Consider the following 25,419-nt stretch of genomic DNA (forward strand, 5'->3'; position numbering starts at 1 on the left):
AATATCCTCAGGAGGTATATTACATGAAACAGTTTCTTGCATACATGCTCAGTGTGTCCTTTCATGTGAGTTTGTGGTCTATTACAGAGCCTGACAGTTTCACAGCTCCTGTATTTTCCAGATATGTATTTCTACTAAGGCTGGATACCATATGCTAAGTTCTATCTGCATGTATTTTCATTTTATTTGAGGGAATCATTTCTTGGCTTTTCCAAATAACCTAACACATCTGATTCCAGGACTGCTCAAGTTGGATTTTCCCATTTGCAATATGAGTAGTATCATTGGCAAGTTGTACTGTGTTACCTTCTTGGCTTAGATCATTTACAGAAATGAGAAAGAGCAGAAGGGCTGTGACATATAGTGCGCCATGTTGACACCTGTATGTGAGATGCTGAAACAATTTGTCATGTTTTCTATGCAGCATTGAAAGGGAGCTATAACAGCACCTCCTACATCCTAGCGTTTTAATTTCTGAGTATGGTCTTACAGGGAATGCAGTCAAATGCTTTGATTAACTCACACAGTGTGAGTTCCAGAAATTCTCTCTGTTCAAATGCCGGCTTTATTTATTTATTTACTTATTAAAAATAAGTCCAGTGCAGCAGTAGTCATGGACTTTCCATTTTGAAAAGCAAGTAATGCATCATATAAGATATTATTTTCCTCAGAGTAATCCAAAAGCTGATTTTTTCATAACGGATTCAATACTTTACCAACGACTGGAAAGTTTAAATTGGCCTATAGCTTCACACTTGGTCTCGGCCTTCCATTTTGTAAACTGAAATTGTCTCTGGCAGTTTCAAGAAGACTGGGGAGACTCTTTGAGGTAAGGAATTGTTTATTTCTGTGGTTAATGGCTGAGCTATTTCAGTAAACTGTTGATCATTTATTCACACGATATTCATTAAGCTAAGCATTCATGTAATTTTACTGATTTGAGAGACCACTGACCTACATCAACAGACTTATCTGTAATCTAGGAGATTCTTTTTACTGTATATTATCTGAGGCAATTTACTGCCTGATGTTTGCTGGCAACTTGTTACAAACTTCTGCACCAGAATACAGAACTTTACAAGAACACACAGTATATGCAACTTATTTTTCCTTCTAGTATAGTGGTTGGAAATTTATCCTGATCACTGTTATTATTAACAACAAACACCATTTGGGAGCAAATGTACCTTCTCTATATGTATCAATCTCTAGGTTCCTGAAGAGGCTTCTGCAAAACTGATTATCAACTGCTGGGTATAAGGTGGACCTGTATGATTCTGTAAAATATGCTTATTCTTGATGTTAGCTCCTTTCCTCCAAGAGATTATGCCATAGGACAGTTTTGAATGAAAGTATGTTGGCACTCCTACTCGCAAGCCAACATTACAGGTGAGATTTCTATGTGCAAACAGACAGAACAGTACTTTCTTGTTAAGTGGTGATGCCACTTCAATTTTTAATCCATCTGGATGCCTGAGAAATTCACATACACTCATTTAGTGTGTACAACCGGATCTGTACTTCTGATATTTGTTTCCATGAACCTATTTGCTGTGAACCAGTTTTAAGCACACTCCACTATCCTCTTGGCAATGTCTGGTAGTTTGATTGCTATGTTTTATGTCTAAAGTCTCTTAGATATTTTTGTACTTTGTTGTACTATTAATTTATCTTAGCTTTGTATTTTTAATGTTAGCTGTCTGTCTATCTGCTACACCTACTGTGGAACCTATTATTATACCACATTTTATTTTGGTTCCTACTGGGAGGCAGAGCTAGCAAAGCTTTGTGGGATTTAAGTCAACATTAAGTATTAATGCGTAATGGTCAGTTTGAATGAAAATTGCAAGTCAACAGGGAAAAACTATTGTGATTCCCTTGTAAGTAGGCCTATTCCATGAAGCAGATAAAATCATACTGACAAAAGAACTACAGTACTTGTTGAGAAACAAATGAACACAGATTTGCAAAATTGTTTTCATTTGTTCAGTCAATTAGATCTGCAGGCACAACTATTCACCAGTTAATCCCGTCCCCTTCAATTGCAATCTGCTGATAAAACTGAAGGTTTGTGTCCAATGTGGGCACTCTTCTTCTTTTGCATCTTCGGCGTCGACATGAAATCTTACGGAATAGTTTTTTTTTATGTAAATAAAGCACACCTGGAAGAGAAGTGCTCTGATGTTCATGTGAACATACTCAAATACAGTAAAAAATTTATAGCAGTGCCTACTGTTTCAAGCCGTCTTATAGGTGTTTCAATTATTTTGATACCGGTGTGGGGATATAACAAAATTTCATATCCCATACAGAAAACGCTGTTGAGATATTAAATTGCCACGAATGAAGCATGTAATATATTCTACAAATACTGTACACAATCAGCAAGGTAGGTATGCAGCGCACTTACAACGTCCAAATTATACAAAAATTTTGCCCTTATTTTAAAACCTATCATTTAACATGAAATGAATTTTTATTCACTAATGAAACACCGACGGACTCCCTTGGCAAGTATTGATTATATTAAAAAGGTAAACACAAAGGCTATTCAGCACTCTCTCCAGCTTATTGCTGGAACACAAGCGATGATGACTCATCATGACGTCACGCACGCTCTGATGACGTAATGCAAGATGGAATGAGATCGAACTGTTCTCGCGTTACGTCATCCTGTGATGGGAAGTATCACACATGGTAAACATTCATGAAACTCCACAGGTGTTGTATGAAAACTTAAGGTAGTAGCTCGCAGATAAATTGTGAAGACAGTATAGTACTGAAGCTCCCGTCATAAACGGAGCAGATTTACTATCAAATTCCTATAATTTTTCACTCTAGGAAACATATAACTTTCCTTTGGATATAATGGGTTCCCTAATATTCTTAGTTTGAGGAGATATATCGAAAGATTTCATATGTAAGTTAAAGTTGATTATGATCAAAACCGATACATCAGGATCTTATGGAATATTATTTCAAAGATTCGCGTGTGAAACGTAACAGAGTAATTGAGAAATGTACCCTGAAATTTTGTTTTTATTTTCTCTATTTCCATAACGCATGGCAGTACTTTCGGTATGGAGCAATCTGGCAGTGAGCAATTTTTTGTTGTCAATCTGTGTACATCACGTCAGCAGACGGGTGACGTCAATGGATGACGTAAGCCAGCAAAACATCGCTGGGCCCGGTCTGGGTGGTGCTGGGTTGGGTGGGTCGTGAACAAATGGCAAGCGGAGAATATTTGCACCCATAGGACTTTAATTATCGTTTCTCCTTTTGTATCATGATTTGGATACGATGAATCTCATTCTAAATAATGATTTAGCCTCTACTTTGGGAAATAAAAGTAGATACTTTGTGTCAGATGTATCACGGGTACTCTTAAAATTAACACCCGTATTCTATAAAAAATATGACTTTTAGAAAAAGTTTTCGCTGTATTTTGAAATTCGTCTTTCTCTCCTCATTTTTTTAATAAGATCATGAAGTAAAATATGCGTTTTATTTATGCGTTTCAGGTTAACGTGTAGACTACTTTGAATTAAGAGCGCCATGAATGTGATCGTCAATTATAACAGTCATGGTTGGAAAATGTGAAATGGAAACCTTCTACTGATAAAAAGACGCCCTTTGTAACCTCCTCCGAAAACTACGCGCAATAATACATGCGCCATATTGTTTCGTGACGCTGCCCCCACCCTACTACCCCTGTGACGAAGGCCTTGGAATTTTGACGTGGCTCCTACGTACTTCTGCGTTTGCCCACTCCGATTGCAGCAAAGTTTGTGACGAGGAATACGTAACTGGTAAGTACCCAGCTGAAGAATAATAACAAGCGAGCGTGGCCAATGCTTCAGTGATGATTTGAACTTGGTTTTGAGTAGAATTTTGTTGTTATACATATTGTAAAATGTATCGAGACGGATTTACCTGCTTATGGGGAAAGGTACATAATATGGCGTCTTGGAGTAGTTGTATGCTTAAATTTAAAAATAAGTTCCTGAAGTTTTCACTGGTTTACGCAAATGACCGTATGTGATAAATGTTTTAACGCGTGACGCGGTAAATAGAGGAAGACCTATGTCAATGGTAAATAATTTAGTTTATAAAAAAATGTAAACTTTCGTTTCGCGCTATTGTGTAATCAAAACTTCGTGTTTATGCCAAGTCATTGCTAGACCTAATGTGTATGCCATTTGTGTTACCTTAAGCATTTGCGTAGCTTGAATGTCATTTTTCGAAGCCATTTTATCACTTGTCAGTGTTGTGAAGGTTATGTAACACGTGAAATGTCTTCTGTGTTGCAGGCGGCGATACATCAAGGCTATGGATGGAATGGTGGACGAAAACGGAACCGGTGCAACTGATCCCTTGGCTCATTCGCCGGGGGACACGTCGTCACAAGTTGTTGTCACATCGGTATGGGTTGAGACAGTTAACAGAATGCGACTCGCGGAAATTCAGTAGACTGTCCTAATTAACTATCATTTCTGTTACAGTTGTCTTGATAATAGATAGCCCCCAGTGAAACAGTGAGTGTTAATCAGTGTACCGAACTTCCCCCTCCTTCGGATTGTTTCTCTTTCCGCTTCTCACAGTGGAGTTAACAGTGGGTTATTTGAAGCTCATGCTCTTGCCTTCTAACTCAGTGTGAAAACCATTTTCCTTCAGTTTTATGTGAATTCATTTTGCAATCTTACGTTTACGCTGCTATTTAAGATACTAGTGTTACATGTCGCTGTGTTATGTTAGTGTGCATTAATGGTAGCAATGAGAGAAAGTTCGCCATTGAATTTGGAACATAAAATATCAGTGTTTATAAAGTCATTTCGCTGGTAGATAATTGTTAACAAAATGCATTTAGTTACACCAGAGGAGTTTATAATGACAAAAGGATCTAATTTAAATATATTATACTCTTCATATGTCATCATTTATTCACAAATTACATTCATTGGGTTTACTAATTCACAACAAAACTGTCATTAATCTAACCTAGACCTCAAGCTACACTACAGATCATTGTCTAAACAACCTCCATTCCAAGAGATAACATAAAAAACAAAATGTTGTTATTCTGTAATACTTAAATTTATGTGCATGAGATGTCACATGTAAAAAGTTTACATCTGGTGTGTGTAGAATGTTGGGACTTGATAAAACTCGTGCCCGGAAATTGAATCTAATCCTGGTCTCACCATGTAAAATTTCACTCTGTCTTTAACCTAACCTTCACACCTGAATAATCTCAAAATCGGCAGAATAATACATGGTTTAGATTTTGTGTTAAACTGTTGTTTCCTTTTATGATGAGGGTTATTGGGTAGGTTAAGGAGATGAAAGTTGCCAAAGTGGCATCCAGCTACAAGGCTTGCAGCAAGCCATTGCACGACATCAAATTGTTAGTAGGATCAACCAACCGCATTATCGGTGTAGTGGACCTAGCCAGTGTCATGTCTGAACATTTGACTGGTTAAATCTGCAGTGTTGCTGAACAAAATAGGAATCCACGGAGTTTTTAGTGGCATTGCAGCTTGTCCCTAGTGCTTGGAAAAGTGGTGGGAGTGTTGCAGAAAGCAAGCCTCATCTCGCATAAGGATGCAGTAAGAAGAATTATCTGGAATCAACCATCCCTACAATCCTGAAGTACTGTATCATCTACACTCTGATCTTAACACTAAGAGAGCACCAAGTCATGAACACAGACAATGAACTCGAAAATTTTTGTGGCATCCAAATATAGTCTGCAGTGTTTAGTGAAGCTTTTGATATTGGCATTTAGTTTTGGCCAGTGATAACTTTACTACCACTTTGTTTTTAAAGAAAGTTGTTGTGATAGACGTATCTGATAATGTAAACAGAGCTCTAGATTAGCTCGGAAAGTGACTGTTCGTTAGGCTTTGCTCATTTACAACCTATGTTATCAGTATGATGATTCATGTTTTTCCCCCTACGTGATCAACCTTTTAATATGATGTTGTTGAAATACTATAATATCCATTAATAATGCCATGTATTCTTGATAATTAAAGTCAGTGATGATGTATGACAGTCACTATAGTGGTTATGTAGTCTATCAAATAATTGTCTTTTTGATTACGTCATTTGCCAAAATTGCCTCGTATAAGATCGAAGGAAGTCAATAGCATGCCACTTTCAATAGGACCATGTCTAGTAAAGTATTGTTGTGTTCAAACAACTTTTGCCTTGATGACACTAGAGGTCAGGTGGAAACAATGGGCCAGTCAAGCCAAACACGATCTGGGAGAAGGAGTGGAATTGCACTGAGGCAAGGGGGAGGGACACAGATGAAAAAGACTCTTGTACCACACCTAGATAAAAGGAAATGATTAATAGAGAGTAGTGATGGTAGTGATTATAAGCATTTTCAGTGGTGAAAAACACTAGAAATCTAACACCAGTTGCTCAAACTTGCCAACTTCTGAAAATTCAAAGGCAAGCATCAATAAACATGTTTGGTACTTTTCACACTGTTTTTTGTCAGCATAAGTAATATAGAGTAAGTGTGTGTATTATTTTCTGCACATTCTTATCACTAATGCCATAGGATTACAGTTACAAATTGCCTTGCAAGTTTGCTAGTGTTGTGGTTTTGGGATTTGAATTGAGTACTAATTTCCTCGGTGAATTTCTTAAGGAACTGAGTGTATATTGTAGGAAATTGGCAAGTTTGTGTGTGTGTGTGTGTGTGTGTGTGTGTGTTGGGAGGGGGGGGGGAGGGATTAGTGGTATACCTGAACAATGCCCCTTTCATTAAATAGGCATCTGTATTCAGAATGAGATTTTCACTCTGCAGCGGAGTGTGCGCTGATATAGTTCTGCAAGGTTCGCAGGAGAGCTTCTGTTAAGTTTGGAAGGTAGGAGACGAGATACTGGCAGAAGTAAAGCTGTGAGGACGAGGCGTGAGTCGTACTTGGGTAGCTCAGTGGTAGAGCACTTGCCCGCGAAAGGCAAATGTCCCGAGTTCGAGTCTCGATCCGGCACACAGTTTAAACTTCCAAGTTTCAGGCATCTGTATTACTTGTTACACGTGATTTTACATATTACTTGTACTTTCATGACTAATATGGTCCATAATTTATCAATTTTTGTTAAGAGTCGTTGTTATTATAAAGAAAGAGGGATGGAAACATGCAATGTTCATTCAATGTAATAGGCTCATAGGGGGCGACAGACCATGGCTACCATGTTGTAGTTAGACAAGGAAGCTAAAATAAACCTATGCTCTTGGGTGCTGGATGCTGTATGATTAAATTATCAACATAAAGCAAAACTTATTCCCTCTGTTTTTAGTCAGTAAGGGAACAAAGTTATTACTGTATATATTGAATAGGGTGCAACTTCAAAGATTGTGAAAGAACCTTGTGATGAATTTTTAGATATGAACTAGTAACAGAAAAAAGAAAAAACAATTAATAAAAAGTTAAGTAAACGAGACGTTCCTCAACATTGTGAAATGTTGTATTCATGATGTATGGGACAAGTATTAATGTAATGTGTTGACAGATTGGATGTTAGTTTTGATGAAAATCCTCTCAAAAATGAATTTGATGGTACCTTTGACAAAGTTTTTGCTACAGTTAATTTAGAAAGTGTCAGGATAAGGTTTGATCTTCATATGGTTTGTATGTAGAAAGTGAGTACTACTTTGTTAATGCCAGAAAGTTTCTTCCAGCCAGACCAGTGATATATAATTATCTTAACCCTTTAACTGCTCTGGATGTGTTAACGCGCACACCTTTGTACCTGTCCCTGTGTGCTCTGAACCTCTTTACGCGTGCCACCAGTTCTTCTACCTGGTACTCTGAACATGTCAAAGACTGGTGGCGCACGTAAATATGTTGTTAAAGGGTTAAAGGGTTAAAGGTGAAGGTGTCCCCACAGAAGGCTAGTGCATACTGAATGAATTAACTAGCAAATCTTAAGGGGGGCTACAGTCTTCACAGCCCCAAGTGCACTTAAGATGACGAAGGCTAATCCACTGCATGTTGCTTTAGGTAATTTGTTATTGGTCATAGTCAGGTGGTAATATATGGTAGCAAAGGAAAAACACTCAATGTAAGCTGCTCCCCCCTCCCCCCCCCCCCCCCCCCCCAAATATTTCAAGATTTTTGTTAGAGTGGGGCCTAATAGCACAGCTTAAAATGCTGGAAGTGAAACAAAATACCATCCAACTTTATCTATGGAGTAAAGGAAATTGCCAATAATAATGTGATGCTGTGTTATGTTAACTTTCCGCCATTCACCACAGGAACAGTTACAGGCAGTGGAAACACTGCAGACACTGTAAGTGCACTTTCACCCAAAAAAGAGAATGGTCTGTTTACACACAGCCAAAATAGATTTAGAAAACGTCGTTTTTGTGAAGCACAACTAGCTCTTTACTCACACAATGTTTTGAGTGCTATTGACAAAATTTTCAAATTGCTTCCATATTTATAGATTTTGAGAAGGCTTTTGACATCATATCTCTGTCGTTTATTGTCTAGTAAAGTCTTCAGAAGATCAAAACAAATTTCAAAATGATTTAGAGCAGATATCTGTATGGTGCGAAAATTGGCAATTGACCCTAAATAATCAAAAGTGAGGGGCCATCCACAAGTGTTAAAAGGAATCTGTTAAACATTGGTTGTACACTAAATTGAATCTAATGGCTGTAAATTTAGCTAAATATCTAGAAGTTACAGTTACGAATAAATTAAATTGGAAAGAACATACAGATAATGTTCTGGGGAAAAGTGAACAAAGACAGCATTTTATTGGCAGAACACTTAAAACATGCAACAGATCTACTAAAGAGACTTCCTACACTATGCTTGTCTGTCTGCTTCTGCAGTACTGCTCTACAGTGTGTGATCCCTACCAGAGTCGTCCTTAATGGGGTATATAGAGGAAGTCCATAGACAGACCACATTTTGTATGATCAAGAATTAGGGGAGAGAGTGTCGTGTGTACATGATACATGACTTGGGGTGGACATCACTAAAACAAATTTCTCGTTTTGTAGAAATCTTCTTATGGAGTTTCGATCACCAAATTTCACATCCAAATGCAAACATATTTTGTTGACACCAATCTAAATAGTAAGAAATGATCACAATAATAAAATAAGGGAAATTGGAGCTTGCAGAGGAAAACATAGGTCTTTGTTTTTGCTGTGTGCTGTTTGAGAGTGGAATAATAGAGAACTATTAGTGCCAGGCACTAATGTATGATTTGCAGAGTATCCATGTAGATGTAGGTGAATCCTAAGGTGGGTTGACCCACCAATCTTTGAATTTGTAGTCTTATGCTTACTAACTTCAACTGTTTCAACCACCTTTCTACTTAATAGATGCTTCAACATTGGTAATCTTACTAGCAATCTGACGAAAAGTGACAAAGTACATTTCAAGTTTACATCACGGATCACTATGTTTAAGAAAGAAACATTTTGGTTATTAAATTGCCTGTAGTGTGGACCAGTAGTGGTTTAATAAGTAATGGTAATGTTAACAATCTATTTGGAGATTCAGTTTTTATGAAAAGATTTTGGTGTTGTCAATAATAAATAAAGACACTAAGTAAATATTCTCTCTCTCTCTCTCTCTCTCTCTCTCTCTCTCTCTCTCTCTCTCTCTCTCTCTTCCTCTCTTCCCCCTTCCCCCTCTTCCTCCTCTTCCTCCCTCCCTCCCTCCCTCTCTCTGCCCATGATACTAATTGTTTGAGATAGATGTTATTTGATGTAACAGATGAAGTGAATGTGAAAGTGTAAGACACCAACTATATAAAATGTAAAAACTTCATTTTTTTTAGGTTCAGTCTGTTATCCAGCCTAACCAGCAATCTGTCATACAGACACCATCAAGTATACACCCAGTCCAGCTTCAGAAGGGCAATGTCATTCTTGTAAGCAAGCCAAATTCTGTGATACAGACAACCCAAGGAAGTCTTCAGACATTGCAGGTAATTTATTATTATTATTAATATGTAATATTGAATATGCTCTTTCATTTATTTGTTGTGTAGTTGATACAGAAATGGATAGAGAATTTGTGACCACCATACACATTGATTTTGGACTGAAAGTTATATTTTGTTGTAAGCATTTCACATGAGTAACACATCGATATGTTACTAAGTCTGAGACTTAATAAACTGCACATACCTTCACTGAGGAGCACATACCTTCAGCAAGGAGTACAGACCTTCACCGAGGAGTCAAGCAGTATATTGCTTCCTCCTACATATATCTCGCGAAGAGACCATGAGGATAAAATCAGAGAGATTAGAGCCCATACAGAGGCATACCTACAATCCTTTCCACGAACAATACGAGACTGGAATAGAAGGGAGAACCGATAGATGTACTCAAGGTACCCTCCACCACACATCGTCAGGTGGCTTGTGGAGTATGGATGTAGATGTAGAAATCACTTCCAACAACATGGTTTTACATAGTGGCATGATATAATGCACACAGATATTCTGAAATGATTTCAGATAATACTCAAACATTAATGCCCATTCTTACATGGCACATAGGATTTGGTTGGTTCATTCAGGAGTACCTGGTAGGCAAGAAGTTAGAAATGTGAATCATTGCAGACACATTTGAGTCTTGTAGACAACAGCATTCTATGGCATTATAGGCCAAATGAATTTTGGAATTCCAACTGTGGCTGTGATGTATGACCACTGGGGAAATTCTGTTAATTCTGTCATAGTTTTTGGGATATTTTTCTGTTTTAAAGGTAGTCCCCACAAAACTTGTTCCTACCACCACCTTATGCAGCAATTCCACACTCAGGCTGAATAAAAATATTTTTCACTCATTTTCTAATGTCGTCCACCAACCATTTATTAGGATATTACATTTGTCTTCTCATCTTTTGGAATACAGTAGAGAACTGTCTTGCTCCGTTGGCCAACCAATGACCTGACTATGTGTCCCACCCTCCTCTGTTTCATTTGCAGTACATAAGTATACCGTTCCTCCCATTTTGTCTTTTATCCATTTGTTTGTTTCTTTATTCTTTGACCATTTCTTTGTTTGTCTGTGTCTTCTAGTAATTCCTGACATTTGCTTCCTTCAATGTTCCCTCCCAGAACAACTAACAAATTGCGATGACAAGATATACAGTGTCCTGAATGCTCTGGAACATGTGGGAAGCCATCACAATGAATAGTTGCTCATCTGATCTGACTCTTGTGTGCCCTGTAATCTGTACTAAAAGCGTATCCAGTAGAAAAACACAAGACAAACTGCCTAGGATGCCTTACAGCATATCCAAACCCAAGACAAAGTGGTAGATTTCTACTGAGCATTAGGACAACTTGGGATATGGGGAAATGATGGAACTGACAAATCAGCCAAGAAACATGTAATGGTGGTGTTGTGATTGGATGTCCTATCACCCTGTAAACTATCATCTGACAGACAGAAGGATCATTTGCCAGCAGAAGGGGAGTGTGTGGAGGTGGCAAACAACACACTGCAGTCAATGGAATTGATGACCCAAGTGTGGTGAACCTTGTGCCAGCCACACTGTTGGTTGTGATTGCCACCAGTTTGAGTGGGGTATGGTCCTTCTCCAGTGGGATCTGCTTGTGGAATATCACATTTGGTACAGCACATTTTAATCACAAAAATTTTTAATACTGACAAAAGGGCATGATTCAGCTTGGCTGGAAATCTGTCCGCTATCCTAGCCAACAAAAGTTTGTGAAGTGTCAGATCCGAGTAGATGGGCTGAGCCTGCTCTTTTTTTTTTAAGTGGGTTACAGGGACATTTTTCCAAACAGTTGGTGCATTTTAAGCAAGATAATGTGGTTGATTTTATTAATGACAAACCGCATGTTTGTGTCAGCGTAGCCAGACATTCTAAAGAAATGTATGTTCCTGGCAAATTGCCGCAGCGGTTTTGCTTGTGGAAACAGATGTTCTTTAAATCATGAAATATGTATGTTGATATTCAGTAATAAGATTGATAAGCAGAATATCGAATCCCTATAAATCCATCATCGTATTCATTTATTTCTCTCTGAGCAACCCTCAGATTTTGAATGGCTTTCACGTTTAAAGATCTGGTCTCGCTTCATCATCTAAAACTGGTAATATTGCATGGTTGTAAACTTTCCTGTTCAGGAACATCAGAAGTATAGTGTTGTAAACTCTACATAGTTTATCAGAGTCACTTGGACTACTTTTACTATTCTAGTTATTTCTTTTATGCATGCCATCTAGTAATCCTCAGCTGTCTGTGTTTTCTGAACAGTTTTATTGATTTTCTGACTTTGTTGTTAAATTGTATTATTTTCTTTCAAATATGCTGGTCTTACACTATTTTTGATTTTTGATAATTGATTTTCAGGCCTAATTTCAAACTTTCTGCAGTAAAGGACCTTCAATCATTGTTGAAGTTTTATCTCCATTGACTGATTTTAACTGTCTTTCTTAGTCTGAAATTAGCCTTCTCATTGTTTATTGATCTCAGTTTGTAGACAGGTTTGCTTGTTTCTCTAGATCTTTTGAGTCAAGAAGTAAGACGGCATACACCATAACAACTAACAGAGGTTTGTACAAGCAATCTAAGACACCTAGACCAAAAAGATACTGAAAACCCTTTCAAAAGAAATTGACTAAATTGATTTGCCGAAGACCATGAAATGAAAATAAGTGAATAAATGCTACCCATGAATGTCTTGCCCGTTATGTTTATCTGTTATTAAACATACTTCATGATTTTGAATTAAACATACTTCATGATTTTGATTTCATTCTGTCCTGTGCTGCCCCCCCCCCCCCCCCCAGTCTTCTGTGCTGCCCCCATCATCATCATTCTACTTCCTTTCCATTGCTCTGCCACAGGTAAACAGTCTTCCATTGTGATTAACACCACACAATGAACTGCAAAATGAGAAAGCAAAACTGCCAACAAGAGAGTTGGCTGGGAAAAGTGCTGAAAATATGTTTAACTGGCACTGTACATAATACAATTTGATCAGGTTCATATTTTCCAGTACTAAATTACCTTGAGAAAGAATAGAAAATGACCCAGTCTGACTTAACATCGTTGAAGAATATGCCACAGCTGAGATGGAAACCCATAAAAACTGTTTTGACCTCTGCTGCATTTAATACATTTTCAAACGATGCTCCTCATTTTTAAGATCATACTGAATAAGTGAAACAAGCATACAGAGATGTGGATGTAAAAATTAATAATGAAGTTGGGGAAAAAACTTTCAAAATAGATGCTGTTAAGAATATTCAAAAGTAAAAATTTGTTCATAATGTTCTTGAACATAAATGGTTAAGTTCAAACTAGCCAGATGGCAGAGAAACAAAATTTAAAAACTTGCAAATTATTCTGTCAGAAAGAGCAAAATATTATTTTGTGTATAGAATTCCAGGTGCGGAAATAGCAAAACTATTTTTGTCAAAATTCCAGTGGCTATTGCAGAGACTAAAGAAAGAAACAAAGAAAAGAGTCAAAATACCTACTGATTTCAACATATATTGCTGGTGAAACCAACAGCTTGATAAAATTCATTGTATTGATTCAGAAATCGGGTTTCAGTGCTAATTTTACATGAGTGAACGAATGGTCAGCAATATGTATAGACAATGTTTCAACCAATTACACTTATGAAGAGGAAGAAAAGTTTTCCTTGGAGTTAATACTTTCTGACCGTTGAGCCCTGTCTATGCTGTTAACAAAAGCAATACAACCTTGCTCCAAAAGAACCTACACACAACAACAGTTCAGAAAATATGAAGTAATTACATCGCAGGTTATATAAGGTGGAGGGGACTACAGAATATCCAGAGTTGCCAGAAAGTCTGTAAATCGTGGAATTTAAAATGTGTTGGGGAAATATCAGGGAAATTTGGAAAAAAAAAACACCGGAAAAATCTCATCAACATGGTGTCTGTGACACATTAATAGCTGGTCACGTAAGTGGACTTCCAAGACAGGTCAAAACCACAGGCCATTACTCTGGGTATCTCTTAATGGATTGGGCCTGCTGATTTGAAGCCCATCATTTCCCACTAATGTGTAAGCCTGGCCCATCAGATCTAGTCTCACCGATCTGCCTGTGGTCTGTGTCTGTCTCTCTGTGTATGACATAATGAGGCAGATTTTTGTGGTTTATCCAAGGACCCAGGACTGTGGTGCTCCTCAGTATCCCAGAGGCCACAGGTGATGGATTTCAGGAATTGCGACTGTCTCACTGCAAGGACATTGTATAGTGCGGCGTTTTATAGACATTTTGTTTATTCTTGTACACTTTGTTTGTTCTAGTACACTTTGTTTGTTCTAGTACACTTTGTTTGTTCTAGTACACTTTGTTTGTTCTAGTACACTTTGTTTGTTCTAGTACACTTTGTTTGTTCTAGTACACTTTGTTTGTTCTAGTACACTTTGTTTGTTCTAGTACACTTTGTTTGTTCTAGTACACTTTGTTTGTTCTAGTACACTTTGTTTGTTCTAGTACACTTTGTTTGTTCTAGTACACTTTGTTTGTTCTAGTACACTTTGTTTGTTCTAGTACACTTTGTTTGTTCTAGTACACTTTGTTTGTTCTAGTACACTTTGTTTGTTCTAGTACACTTTGTTTTTTGTCACTTCAAAAATTATTTATATATTAGAAAGTATGGCCGATAAGAAGAAGAAAACTGTGGCAGTTGCTGGCGGTTTGTACGCTATGTACTCATATATTTCTCGAAAGAAAAATCGTACAATACCTGTAACTATTAGACATAACACAGTGACAAATAACCGACAATAATGAATGTAGTAGAACCAACATTTTATTGGTGGTCACCCATAATGTTGGTTTACACAACTCTTCCCTGCCTTATACACTTATTTCAAGAGACCAACTTTTTTCTGAGATTATTCTTGAAATTAGTGGAGGTATTACTTTAAATCTGTCTTGCGACTCCTAGGAAATGCACATTTTTGTGACAAATGTTTTGTTTTATTGAAATAAAATAACAGTGCTCTTAATGGAGCACACACACCATTTGCCTTGCTTTCTCCATCTAAAAACAGTTCATTACAAAAGATGTTGATGTTATTGCTTAAGATTTTTGCTCACATGGGGGAGATATCTACCTCTGGCCCTCAGCTTTGACAGCGTCTTTTCCCTTTCAAGCTGCATGTCTATCCTCTTGCTGTTCTTTTTCCCCTCCCATGGGGAACATGTCTGGGGTGTATTTGGGAATGTTCTGCACTGTCCGTAGCTGACATAAGAACAGTCTCACCATTGTTTTTCGTTCCTTTTCTCTATCACCTTCTCCTACCCTTCCTACGCTTCAGCATTTGAGGCTCCTCTTTTTACTTCTTCCTCTTTGTGCGCTCCTGAAGGTAGAAGGCGTCTGATACATGGTGACTGGTTAACATGTATTTCCCAGCTCCGGGTCGACAGGTAGGTTTTGCATGTCCCCAGGCCAGGCCAGGTACAGGCCAGGCCCAGAGAGGGGTGATTGCCTGAGTTGCTACCTTCCCAAATTGCCAACTGATCCTTCTGTCAGGTGTTTGGGATGTTGCTTCCCCTTGTGAAAGGAAACCGCAGTTGGAAGGAGTGTGCCATTGGGGATGCTGGCAATCATGGGTGATTTTCTCGCAATGAGGCAATCATCTTCACAATCACCGTCTACAAAACAAACAGTTTGAGGCTAACAATTCTAAGACCGTCTGAACTGCACCACGATTTCTCATGGTTTCACATACTGAAGATGGTCAGTCCTTCCAATGGTAAATCTGTTTATTATTCAGATAGGTGCTGATGCAGTTGCTGGCCCTGTGAAATCCTGATCTCGTTTACGGAACGGCACTTTGCTTTTGGAGACTACTTCTGGTTCTCAAGCACAACTGCTTGCCGCTTCACTTCTCCATGGCTATCCTGTTGGTGTCGAGGCTGACCAAAACTGAATTCTTCCCGTGGTGTTATTTACACTAGGCTGCTCGATGATCTGACCAAGTCTGAAATTCGAACATACCTCTGTGATCGGGGTGTCATTGCCGTCCATCGGGTGATGAAAAAGGTAGGTGCCTCCTTAGTGCCCACACACACTCTTTTTCTCACCTTTGAGAGTGGTGCTTCCGTCAAAGATCAAAGCAGGCTATGAGGTTCTCACAGTCTAACCATACGTTCTGAACCCGATGCACTACTACCAGTGTCATATATTCAACCACACTCTAATGTCTTGTCAACACCCGGCCAAATGTGTTACCTGTGGTAGGGATGCACACGAGGGCGATTTTCCACCTCCTCCTCCCTGCTATATCAACTGCAATGACGACCAATGCACTTCCTCTTGAGATTGTCCCGTGTGTCTCTGAGTGGGCTGTCCAGGATATCTGGGTAAAGGAAAATGTTCCTTACCCATTCGCTCGCAAGTTATTGGCTAGTCGCAAACCTTGCATTCAATCATCCGGCACTTATAGTAGTGTTCTTGCTACATCTCATTCCATGAAAGACATAGCCACACATACGACCTCAAATTCAGCTCTGAGGTTGTGAAATCGCCCAGTGTCATTGTAGCATCGCAGTCCCCTCGTCCAACTGTGCAACAAGCTATCAAACCCTCACCTCACAGGGCGAAGTCACCAGCTACACAACCAGCAGCCCGGAAGGAACAGAAGGAATGCTCCCATGAAGATTTCCTATGACCCTCCAGCCAACCAACACCTGAGTCTTCCTCTGCTAACCAGGAAGGCTGACAAAGTCCAACTAAGGCAAACGGTCTTCTCCTTTGCCAACTCGATGATCCTTTTCGACAGTGTTGCCATGTGATACTTTTGCCCAGCCTGTCTCGGAGTAGTCGGTGCACACCACCATCCGTTTTTCTGCATTGCACTCCACAGATTGACAGCCGAAAAAAGCTGACACTTCTGTGCACCTCATGGAGCAGGATCCTCCTGTCTCGGTGTCCTGTAGCAGCGAGTCTTAACAGGCTGGCACTTGCCAGCTGAATAGGTAGCACCAATTCATTTTTTCCTCATCATACCACTCTTCCAATGGTATGTTCACAGCCTTCAATCCAACAAAGAGGATTTACGTCTGTTTTAGGAATTGCAGTGTCCACTTGTACTCTGCCTTCAGGAAACAAAATTGCACCCTCATGACCACACTGAGCTTTCTCATTTCTTCATGGTCCATTCTGACCTTCCGGCCGAGGTCGGCATTCCATCTCATAGGGGAGTCATGCTGCTCATATGGGAAGATGTTCATAATCAACCAATCTCCCTGACTACCCGTCTTCAAGCTGTTGCAGTTCGCCTTTTTCTTCCTCACTTGACCTCTTCCCTTTGTATCATTTACATCCCTCCGTTTGATTTCACCAGGGCCGACTTCCTCCAGGTTATTGGGCAGCTACGTCACCCATTTCTGCTGCCCACCATCCCGTTTGGGGTTCCCCCAGAACCTGTCAGAGAGGTACCCTATTGGCTAACATTCTTAATCGACTTAACCTTTTCTGCCTTAACACAGCTACACCTACATTCCTTTCAGACTCCACGTACACCTATTACCATTTGGACCTATTATTTTGCACTACAAATCTTTCTTGTTGTCTTGAGTGGTCTGTTCTTTCTGTCACCTACTCGAGTGACCGTTTCCAGTGTGCTGTCAATTTGCTGACTCCTACCCCACCTCCATGCACACCCGAATCACAACTGTGCACTGTACATCGTCCATCTCTCAGTGCAGTGGTTCCAGGAAAGCTTACACGTGCTCACTCTTATGGAGCCACTGTAATGTTTGTGTGGGTTCCTGGTCATGTCGGTCTGACGGGAAAGGAGGCTGCTGACACTGCTGCCGATGGTGCAGTCCTCGTACCTCAGTCCATTAGTTCTTACATTCCCTCTGATCATCTCTGTGTTGCTGTCTGTCAAGAGGAGGTGTGACTTTGGCATTGCCACTGGTCCTCCCTTTTATGGAAATAAGCACTGGGTTGTTAAGTCTCTCTCAGTGACTTGGTTGACCACGTCTCGCCCCTCCTGACAGGAGGTCATTTTAAGTAGAGTGTATATTGGGCACTACCTTTTTAGCCATTGCCATTTAAGTGGCGCTCCCCCACCACTTTGTGCACATTGTGCCCAACTTTTAACTGTCTGCTATTTCCTGAAGGAATGCCCTTTTTTGACTAGTTATGTTCCTGCTTGAGTTTGCTGTCTTGAGTTATCGGCCGTTTTAGCGAACAATGCGTGGGTTGTCGACCACGTTTTAAATTTTATCCGTTGTAGCAATATGGTGAAGGCCATTTAATTTGTTGTTCTGGACCTCCATTTCTCTATTGTGTATTTTACAGACCTTTCTCCACGTCCCTGGAGTGTATGAGCAAAATAGAACAGAGGAGAAATAAGCAAGTCCTTACGTTTTTTTTTGTCAATTTGTCTGTGCTTACTCTTGAGATCTCAAAATTTGTCAGGGAAAATTGCTAAAACATGTCTGGAAATCAGGGAATTTCTCTTGGGGAAACTTGTGGCCACCTTGATATTGTATTTCAAGTTCTGAAAATTTTTTGGAAGTTCTTGGGAAACTTCTTCCACATTTTTAATGAAACTCCCCTTTTAATGTATACCATGAAACAATAACAAGTACAGTACAGTGGGCTACTGAAGCAGTAAAAATATCTAGTGCTAGAAAAAGAGTATTATACATGGAACTAAAACACAACTGAAGTCCTGACTTAATCTGTGTGGGGGGGAATTGAAGTCGATTTTTAAGACCGACAAAAGTGTGTGACGTTATCAACAGATTTGTAGACAAAATTAGCACCTCTACGGAAAACTCCCTGCTTGCCACAGATTATTATTTTTTTTTTTTTTTTTTTTTTTTTTTGTGACCTATCAAAGAATTTTGATAATGTGAGCCACTGCTTGTTATTTTCTAAACGGGAAAAAAATTGAATTAGGAGCAGTGTGTTAGAATGCTTTAGGTCGTACCTAGCCAACCACAAACAGACTGATTATAACATCAGGGAGAAAATTATGTTTCACAATGTAAAAACATTTCACAAAGAGTAGCATCAAGATTCAGTCTTATTTCCCATTCTATTTATTTTACATACAAAATCTACTGCTTATTACTGAGTGTCACTCAGTTTTATTTGCAGGTGATATATCTGTAATAATTGAAACCAGCACTGCTGAACAAATTCATCAAACTGTCATAAATACCTTATAACAATTAGACAACTGGTTTAATCTAAATGAATTAAAATTAAACATGGAAAAACTCAATTAATGCAGTTTAAATCACAATAAGCAAAGCTAATGAATTTCAGATGCATCACAAAAATTCGGACTTGCAGGAAGTTAGCTGTTTGAAATTCTTAGGAAAGCCATTGGATAAAAATTTATCATGGGGGCTCACAATATGTATTCCCTCGCTAGCAAATTAAATATCATGACATTTACAACAATATTCTTTAATGCTACCAGCATTAACATAAGTAAAGCTACTTCGAACCGGTAATAAAGTACAAAATTCTGTTTTGGGTTAGCTCGAAACATACGCCTTGAATATTAAAACTTTGGAAAACCATCTTTGGAAAAATACAAATGTAATGCAAAGAAAATCAAAAAATTGAGTACATTAATCATTCCCTCCCTGTGCATGTATGAACTGCTTATCTTTGTATATAGTACACCTGAGTTATTTGGAGTGAAACAATTTCATTATGATTACCACACCAGAAAGCAAAATAATAGTATGCTGCATGCTCATCATTTAAAACTTTATGTTCAAACTCTGCAGTTTATAGATTTGAAAACCTTTAACAAAGAAGTGATTAGTGTTACTTTAGAATCACTTTAAAAAAAGAATTTATATGACAAACTGGTTCAGAAATATTATTTAATTTGAAAGTTCATGAAGGATGATATGAAAATTTGAGTGGGAGAGAACACATTACTTAGGATTAAAGTTTGTTTTGAACAATCACTGTGTATCAGTTACGTTTCCAATACAATGTATTGGTGCTACTTTACAGGAAACTGAAAACCAAGTTTTGTTTTGTTGAGTCTCCTGTACATTAAGGCAATGACTGGAAATTTATGTTATGAGACAAACTTCTAGTCTATAGGTTCCTTAACATTTTCTTGGTATGTAAATGCAAGTTATTTTATCTATAGGTTGTGGAAACAGCCAGTGATGACAGTTTATCAAATGACGATGAAGCCAGCAAAAAAAGGAGAGATATATTGACCAGGAGACCTTCCTACAGGAAAATACTGAATGATCTTGGTGGTGGTGAAATTGCAGGTAACAAACTGAAATTTGTAATTATGTGCTGGTACTTGGAGCTTGCACGATGTCAGTTTTACATTTAGAATGTTCCATTACTTTAAACTTTGAGCTGAATTACTATTTTATACCTTGCATGTTATTTTAGAATTGGTAACACCTTGAGTATGTTCAGAATGTTTAGTTCAAATCTGCACAATAGTAAGATTTTCTGGCTGCGAATGATGTTTTAGCAAAATTAAAGTTGAGGCTTTCCTTAATTTGTGTAACACAGATTTTTTCAGATTGTTTAATGAGAGGCTTCTAAAATTATTGGGTTTGGAAATAGCAGCAGATATATGAAAAGCTTGTAATGCACATAACAAGAATGGACCACACTACTGAAGGACCAGAGATTGGGGTTAATGGTGCGTGTGATGTTATCTTTTTCGCAGTGGGTAGAGTCGAATCCTCGTCAGAGTGTGACACAAATGAGGACAGCGAGGTGTCGTCCCACTCAATTCCTTCTCACTACCAGACTCATGCAGGTTGGTTTAAACATTGCTTGTCTGGTTCGCTTTCCCTTGGTTCCTACTCCCTGTGCTCCTTCAAAATTCTGTCAGCTTGTGCATTTACATCATTGAGAAGTAACAGAATATATAAGTTACTAGAAGTTAAACGTTTAGGCAAGGTAAGTTTGCCTCTGCATCTGACAAACAAATTTGTGACTGAGCTTAATCACCGCCACCATCATCCTGTATCTCCACTTACCGGGAAATGTTATTCCTTTCCTAAGTGCAGATTACCCCAATCCTGAAAGGTCTTCATAATGGGTAGCTCTCTTCAGACTCAATTTACTGGCTCTGTTACAAGTTTGCCTGTCATGCAAATGAGGTGTAGGTCTATTTAGTATTTGTGTTTTCAGTGGAACTGGACATCTTACTTAAAAATAAGTTCTTACTCCTGATTCTGTTTTATCTGGGTATGTTGATCAGGCTCTAAAGTTGTGTGGCATAAAACTCCTTCCCATTCTCCATATGTTGCACATTTGAATATTCTACTGTAGATCTGTATCAGTCATTGTACATTACATGTTGGCCATACTAGAGGTAATCATTGTTCCTGTTGCATGTCAATCCTTTCTGTATATTGATTGATCATAATTGATTCATCATAAATAAATAAACAAACAAATTAAAGAAAATATCAAAACTAGACATATTCGTCTTCAGGGATTGCCCACGATTGTTGCATATATAAAACTGTCCAAATTCAGCCTCCAGATTGCTTTCCTGTATTTTCATATGACTTCTTTTGGGACAGCTGCTTATCTTCATATCTGTTACAGTAAAATTAAATTACAATTGGTTCAAACTACAAGTGGTTTAAGATTTATGTTTGGAAAGGTTCAACATGCTTTAGAAATTAGTTATAATAATACAGTTCTGCAACATATCATTTGTTACAGTTACAGAGCAATGTGTCGAATACAGAACTGAAAGTTCACTGTCATAAACTGACAGTACATCAGGTTACTGCTGCTGCATAAAACTTTTTTAGCACAATCAAATAATGGAAAGTCCAGGATGTAATGTGACAATATTATGAAAAGAATAGTTGCTACTCATCATATAGTGGGGATGCTGAGTCACAGATGGGTACAACAAAAGACTGTCGGAAAGAAAGCTTTCGGCCAACAAGGCCTTCGTTGGAAATATACAAAACACACACACACACACACACACACACACACACACACACACACACACACAGTCTGGATGCTGATGCCTGACTGTTTTGTAGTATAACATGAATTACATTAGTCCGCAAGAGAGGGGGGAGGGGAGAGTTGTTTTTCAGCACTGTAGGTGTTGCGCCAATAAGATTTTGTATATATATATAACCTGCAGTTGCCTGACATATGGTTAGTTTTGACAGAGAACTTTCCGTTCCATATATTCGACTTGGTATTCTGTAACTGTAAACAATTTCTTGAGAAATTTTGAGCCTTTCTAAACATAAACCTTGAACCGTTTATCGTTTGAACGCATTGTAATTTAATTTTTCTGTAATAGATCTGAGGATGGGCGACAGGCTTGAAACTGGCCATATGGAAATAAAGGAAAGCACTCTGGAGACTGAATTTGGACAGTTTTATTTTAAATAAGAAGAAATAAACACAACATATGATTGAGTTGGTTCTGTAGGTATTATCTTCTCTTAACTTAAAGTTGTATTTCTACTATGGAAATCCATGGTACTTTATCATAAGCTGCATGACTTTATGTACGTTGATACAGCTTATTTCATTTTTAAGGCTGCGGCTTGCTGTCTGTATCGATATTTTTATATTTTATTCTCTCTCTCTCTCTCTCTCTCTCTCTCTCTCTCTCTCTCTCTCTCTCTCTGTGTGTGTGTGTGTGTGTGTGTGTGTGTGTGTGTGTGTGTGTGTGTGTGTGTTTTTGAGGGGGGGGGGGGGGGTCGTGCCCACCACTTGATCCGCAGGGTTAAGATAACAAAGTATAAAAATCAGCTGGTTTGATTTCAAGTGGAGGTTAATAGTATACTACATTTTCAAATTTGTGCCTTTTAATCTTTCGGAAGAATAACATAGCCATTTTATGCAGAATTAAGAATGTGATTTATCATTGGCATTTTCATTAGGAACACATCCAGCCTTCTGTATCCCAAGTTTGACATTGTCATTTGCTTGTCAGTAGAGCACTGCATTTTCATGGTAATTATTTCCGCATCCTTGCAGTTTGGTTTGACTTGGCCACTCACCCCCACACAGATGAGCAATCACAAATTGTGAGGCAAGGATGTGTGGCCCTTCCACACAGCTAAGTAACATGGCAGCCTGTGTTGTCACAGTGGAGTGACACCGATAGGTTTGACATGTGTTGGAACTCATTTCAAGTTAGGATTAAATTAATGTTTAAAATGTGTCAGTTAATTGTAATTATCAACGGTAACTAATTGGGTTTATAATAGTAAAAATTCCTATGATTAACTATCCTGTAGTCTAAATAACTTAACATTATTTCATGTGTGAATCCTGTTCTCATGAAATTCTACAAGTAACTGTTGAGGAACAGGGTAGTGTTGACATTTGATTGGTGTATCGCTCGCTTTCTTGCTGAAATTAAATGTCAACTTGAACTAAACACATAATCAGGTGAAGTGCTAATAACTATACTCCTTAGATATTTGTAGCTACATTCACCAACTTACAATACTGTAATATCAAATTGCTATCAAAATTAAATAAAAATAACTTGGGACACAACACATTTTGTATGAAGATACCAGTTGAGTTCTGTATACATTTAGCAGTTCAGATAGGACAGAAATTCATGGTTTGTGATATTGATATGTGCTACAACATGTGAATAACAATAGCTCTTTTATACTGTGATAATGTGAACCAAAGGCGGTAGTTATATCACAAAGACAATATGCAACTGTGTGTCATGCATTTAAAGATGCAATAAATTCTTCTGCTGTTCCATTGTCTCTTCAGAATGGCACAACTTAATCAGGGAAATAACCTAGTAATAGTGTCTATACAGTTCTTCTGGGTTGGAGCTAGCATCATGTTATAGAACTGTACAACCATTCAAACAAGTGGCCATTTATAACTCTATGGACACTTGCAGTTAGTTCTCCGTTTTATAATATGATGTGGCCTACAACCCTGAAGAATTTTGTGGGAGCTGACTCTAGCCGCAAAAGCCTATGAAGATACTGACTTCTTATAACTGTTACAGATGGCAAATCTTCATTGCAATGACTGGAATAATGAAGCAAGTGAATGCTGTATGGCCAAATGTGCCAAGCCGTATGGCTTTATCATTATACTGAGATTAAAATAATTTTGCAGTTGACATTTAAACAAGTTGAAAGGTAGAGGTTGACAGCCAGCTGATTGTATTCCTTTCTTGAGGGCCACATATTAGCTGTGTAGTCTGCTTTGTGAGTACTGAAAGTATGCTGCTGCCAGCAACACTGGCCTGTGCCACTGCAATTTGTCAATCACAGTATTATTTTATTTGAGCTATAGGCGAAATAGTATTGAACATCTTCGACAACACGGGCCACAGCTGCATGTAGTACATTTATGTCATTTCTGGTGCTGCTATGCACATGCAGTCCTCTACTTTTGTGGTCCAGGTGGCCTTATGGCCCTACTGGTTTCAATTGATTAAGTCCCTACCCCCACCCCCATCTTCAGTCCCTCCCCCTTCCCAGCCCTACTCCATACCTCAAAACAGTACGAAACTGTGCAGTGTAGCCATATATGTTTATTGGGAAACCCCGTAGCTAGACCACAAGTGAAAGCTTTGTGATTTAAGATTATTGAAATTCTCTACATCAAAAAGGAATGTGTAGCCAGTTTTTGTAGGAAGTATAATTTGTTTCCCTGTCATATTTGTGTTTTTTGTGATTCCATAGCCAATATTCGTTTAAAGTATTTCTTAAAGTAGTGAGTGTAAAGCTCATTATCTAGTTATCTTAATTTGTGTTTTTACATAACACCTTTGTGGTTTTCCCCTCTAACCTTCCTTGCTGCAGATATTATTCACTGTGATCTTGAACCTGTGTGTGTTCTGTTAAATGTGTATTAAAACAGACTCCTGTTAACACAGTATGAAAAAGTTAACATGTATTTGCACTGTTTTGAAGGAGTCTATTGTCATGATACTAAATAACTCACAGTAAAAACAGAAAAAAAATTAAGCTATAATGTCTCATCGAGGTCATCAAGGTGTATCCTATCATGTGTAATTCGTTGTTGCTTGACACCATTGTGTGTAATGTTTTTGTTTCATGATTTTAACACATTGGTGCTTTTACTTAATGCATAGAACCACAATAAAATTTCCATTTGTTGAGCAACAGCAGGCACAGGAGTGAATAAAACAATTACTGAAATATTCAGAAATAAAGTTTTTTAGGGTCCCTGTCAAAGCACACACAGAGAGGAGGATCCAAATAAATGATAGATTGGGATCAAGAGGTGACATTTCAACAACTGGGAGTTAGAATGGCCAGAGTGTACTGTTGCCAAGCTAGAAATAGTGCATTGTTAAGTTGACTGTTTTGAAGTTTGATTTTTGGAAGACAAGACAGAATTAAAATCTTGCACCACAAATTTACTCTGTTATGTTG

At 38.3% G+C, this 25,419-nt stretch overlaps 1 protein-coding gene across 4 annotated transcripts in view; it reads left to right on the forward strand.

The window, feature by feature from the left end:
• The first annotated feature begins 3,206 nt into the window (after positions 1 to 3,206).
• Positions 3,207 to 25,419, forward strand: part of LOC126176935 (cyclic AMP-responsive element-binding protein 1) — a 64,534-nt gene continuing 42,321 nt past the window's right edge. Inside the window, exons 1-6 of one of the 4 annotated variants that reach the window (XM_049924129.1) lie at positions 3,209 to 3,378; positions 3,522 to 3,809; positions 4,311 to 4,422; positions 9,820 to 9,969; positions 20,157 to 20,286; positions 20,703 to 20,795. In XM_049924129.1, coding sequence (XP_049780086.1) covers positions 4,330 to 4,422; positions 9,820 to 9,969; positions 20,157 to 20,286; positions 20,703 to 20,795 — 466 coding nt within the window. In that variant the 5' untranslated portion in view covers positions 3,209 to 3,378; positions 3,522 to 3,809; positions 4,311 to 4,329. The other 3 variants (XM_049924128.1, XM_049924130.1, XM_049924131.1) reach the window with 3 other exon arrangements.

This window comes from Schistocerca cancellata, chromosome 3 (assembly GCF_023864275.1).
Source record: "Schistocerca cancellata isolate TAMUIC-IGC-003103 chromosome 3, iqSchCanc2.1, whole genome shotgun sequence".
NCBI classification, from domain to species: domain Eukaryota; kingdom Metazoa; phylum Arthropoda; class Insecta; order Orthoptera; family Acrididae; genus Schistocerca; species Schistocerca cancellata.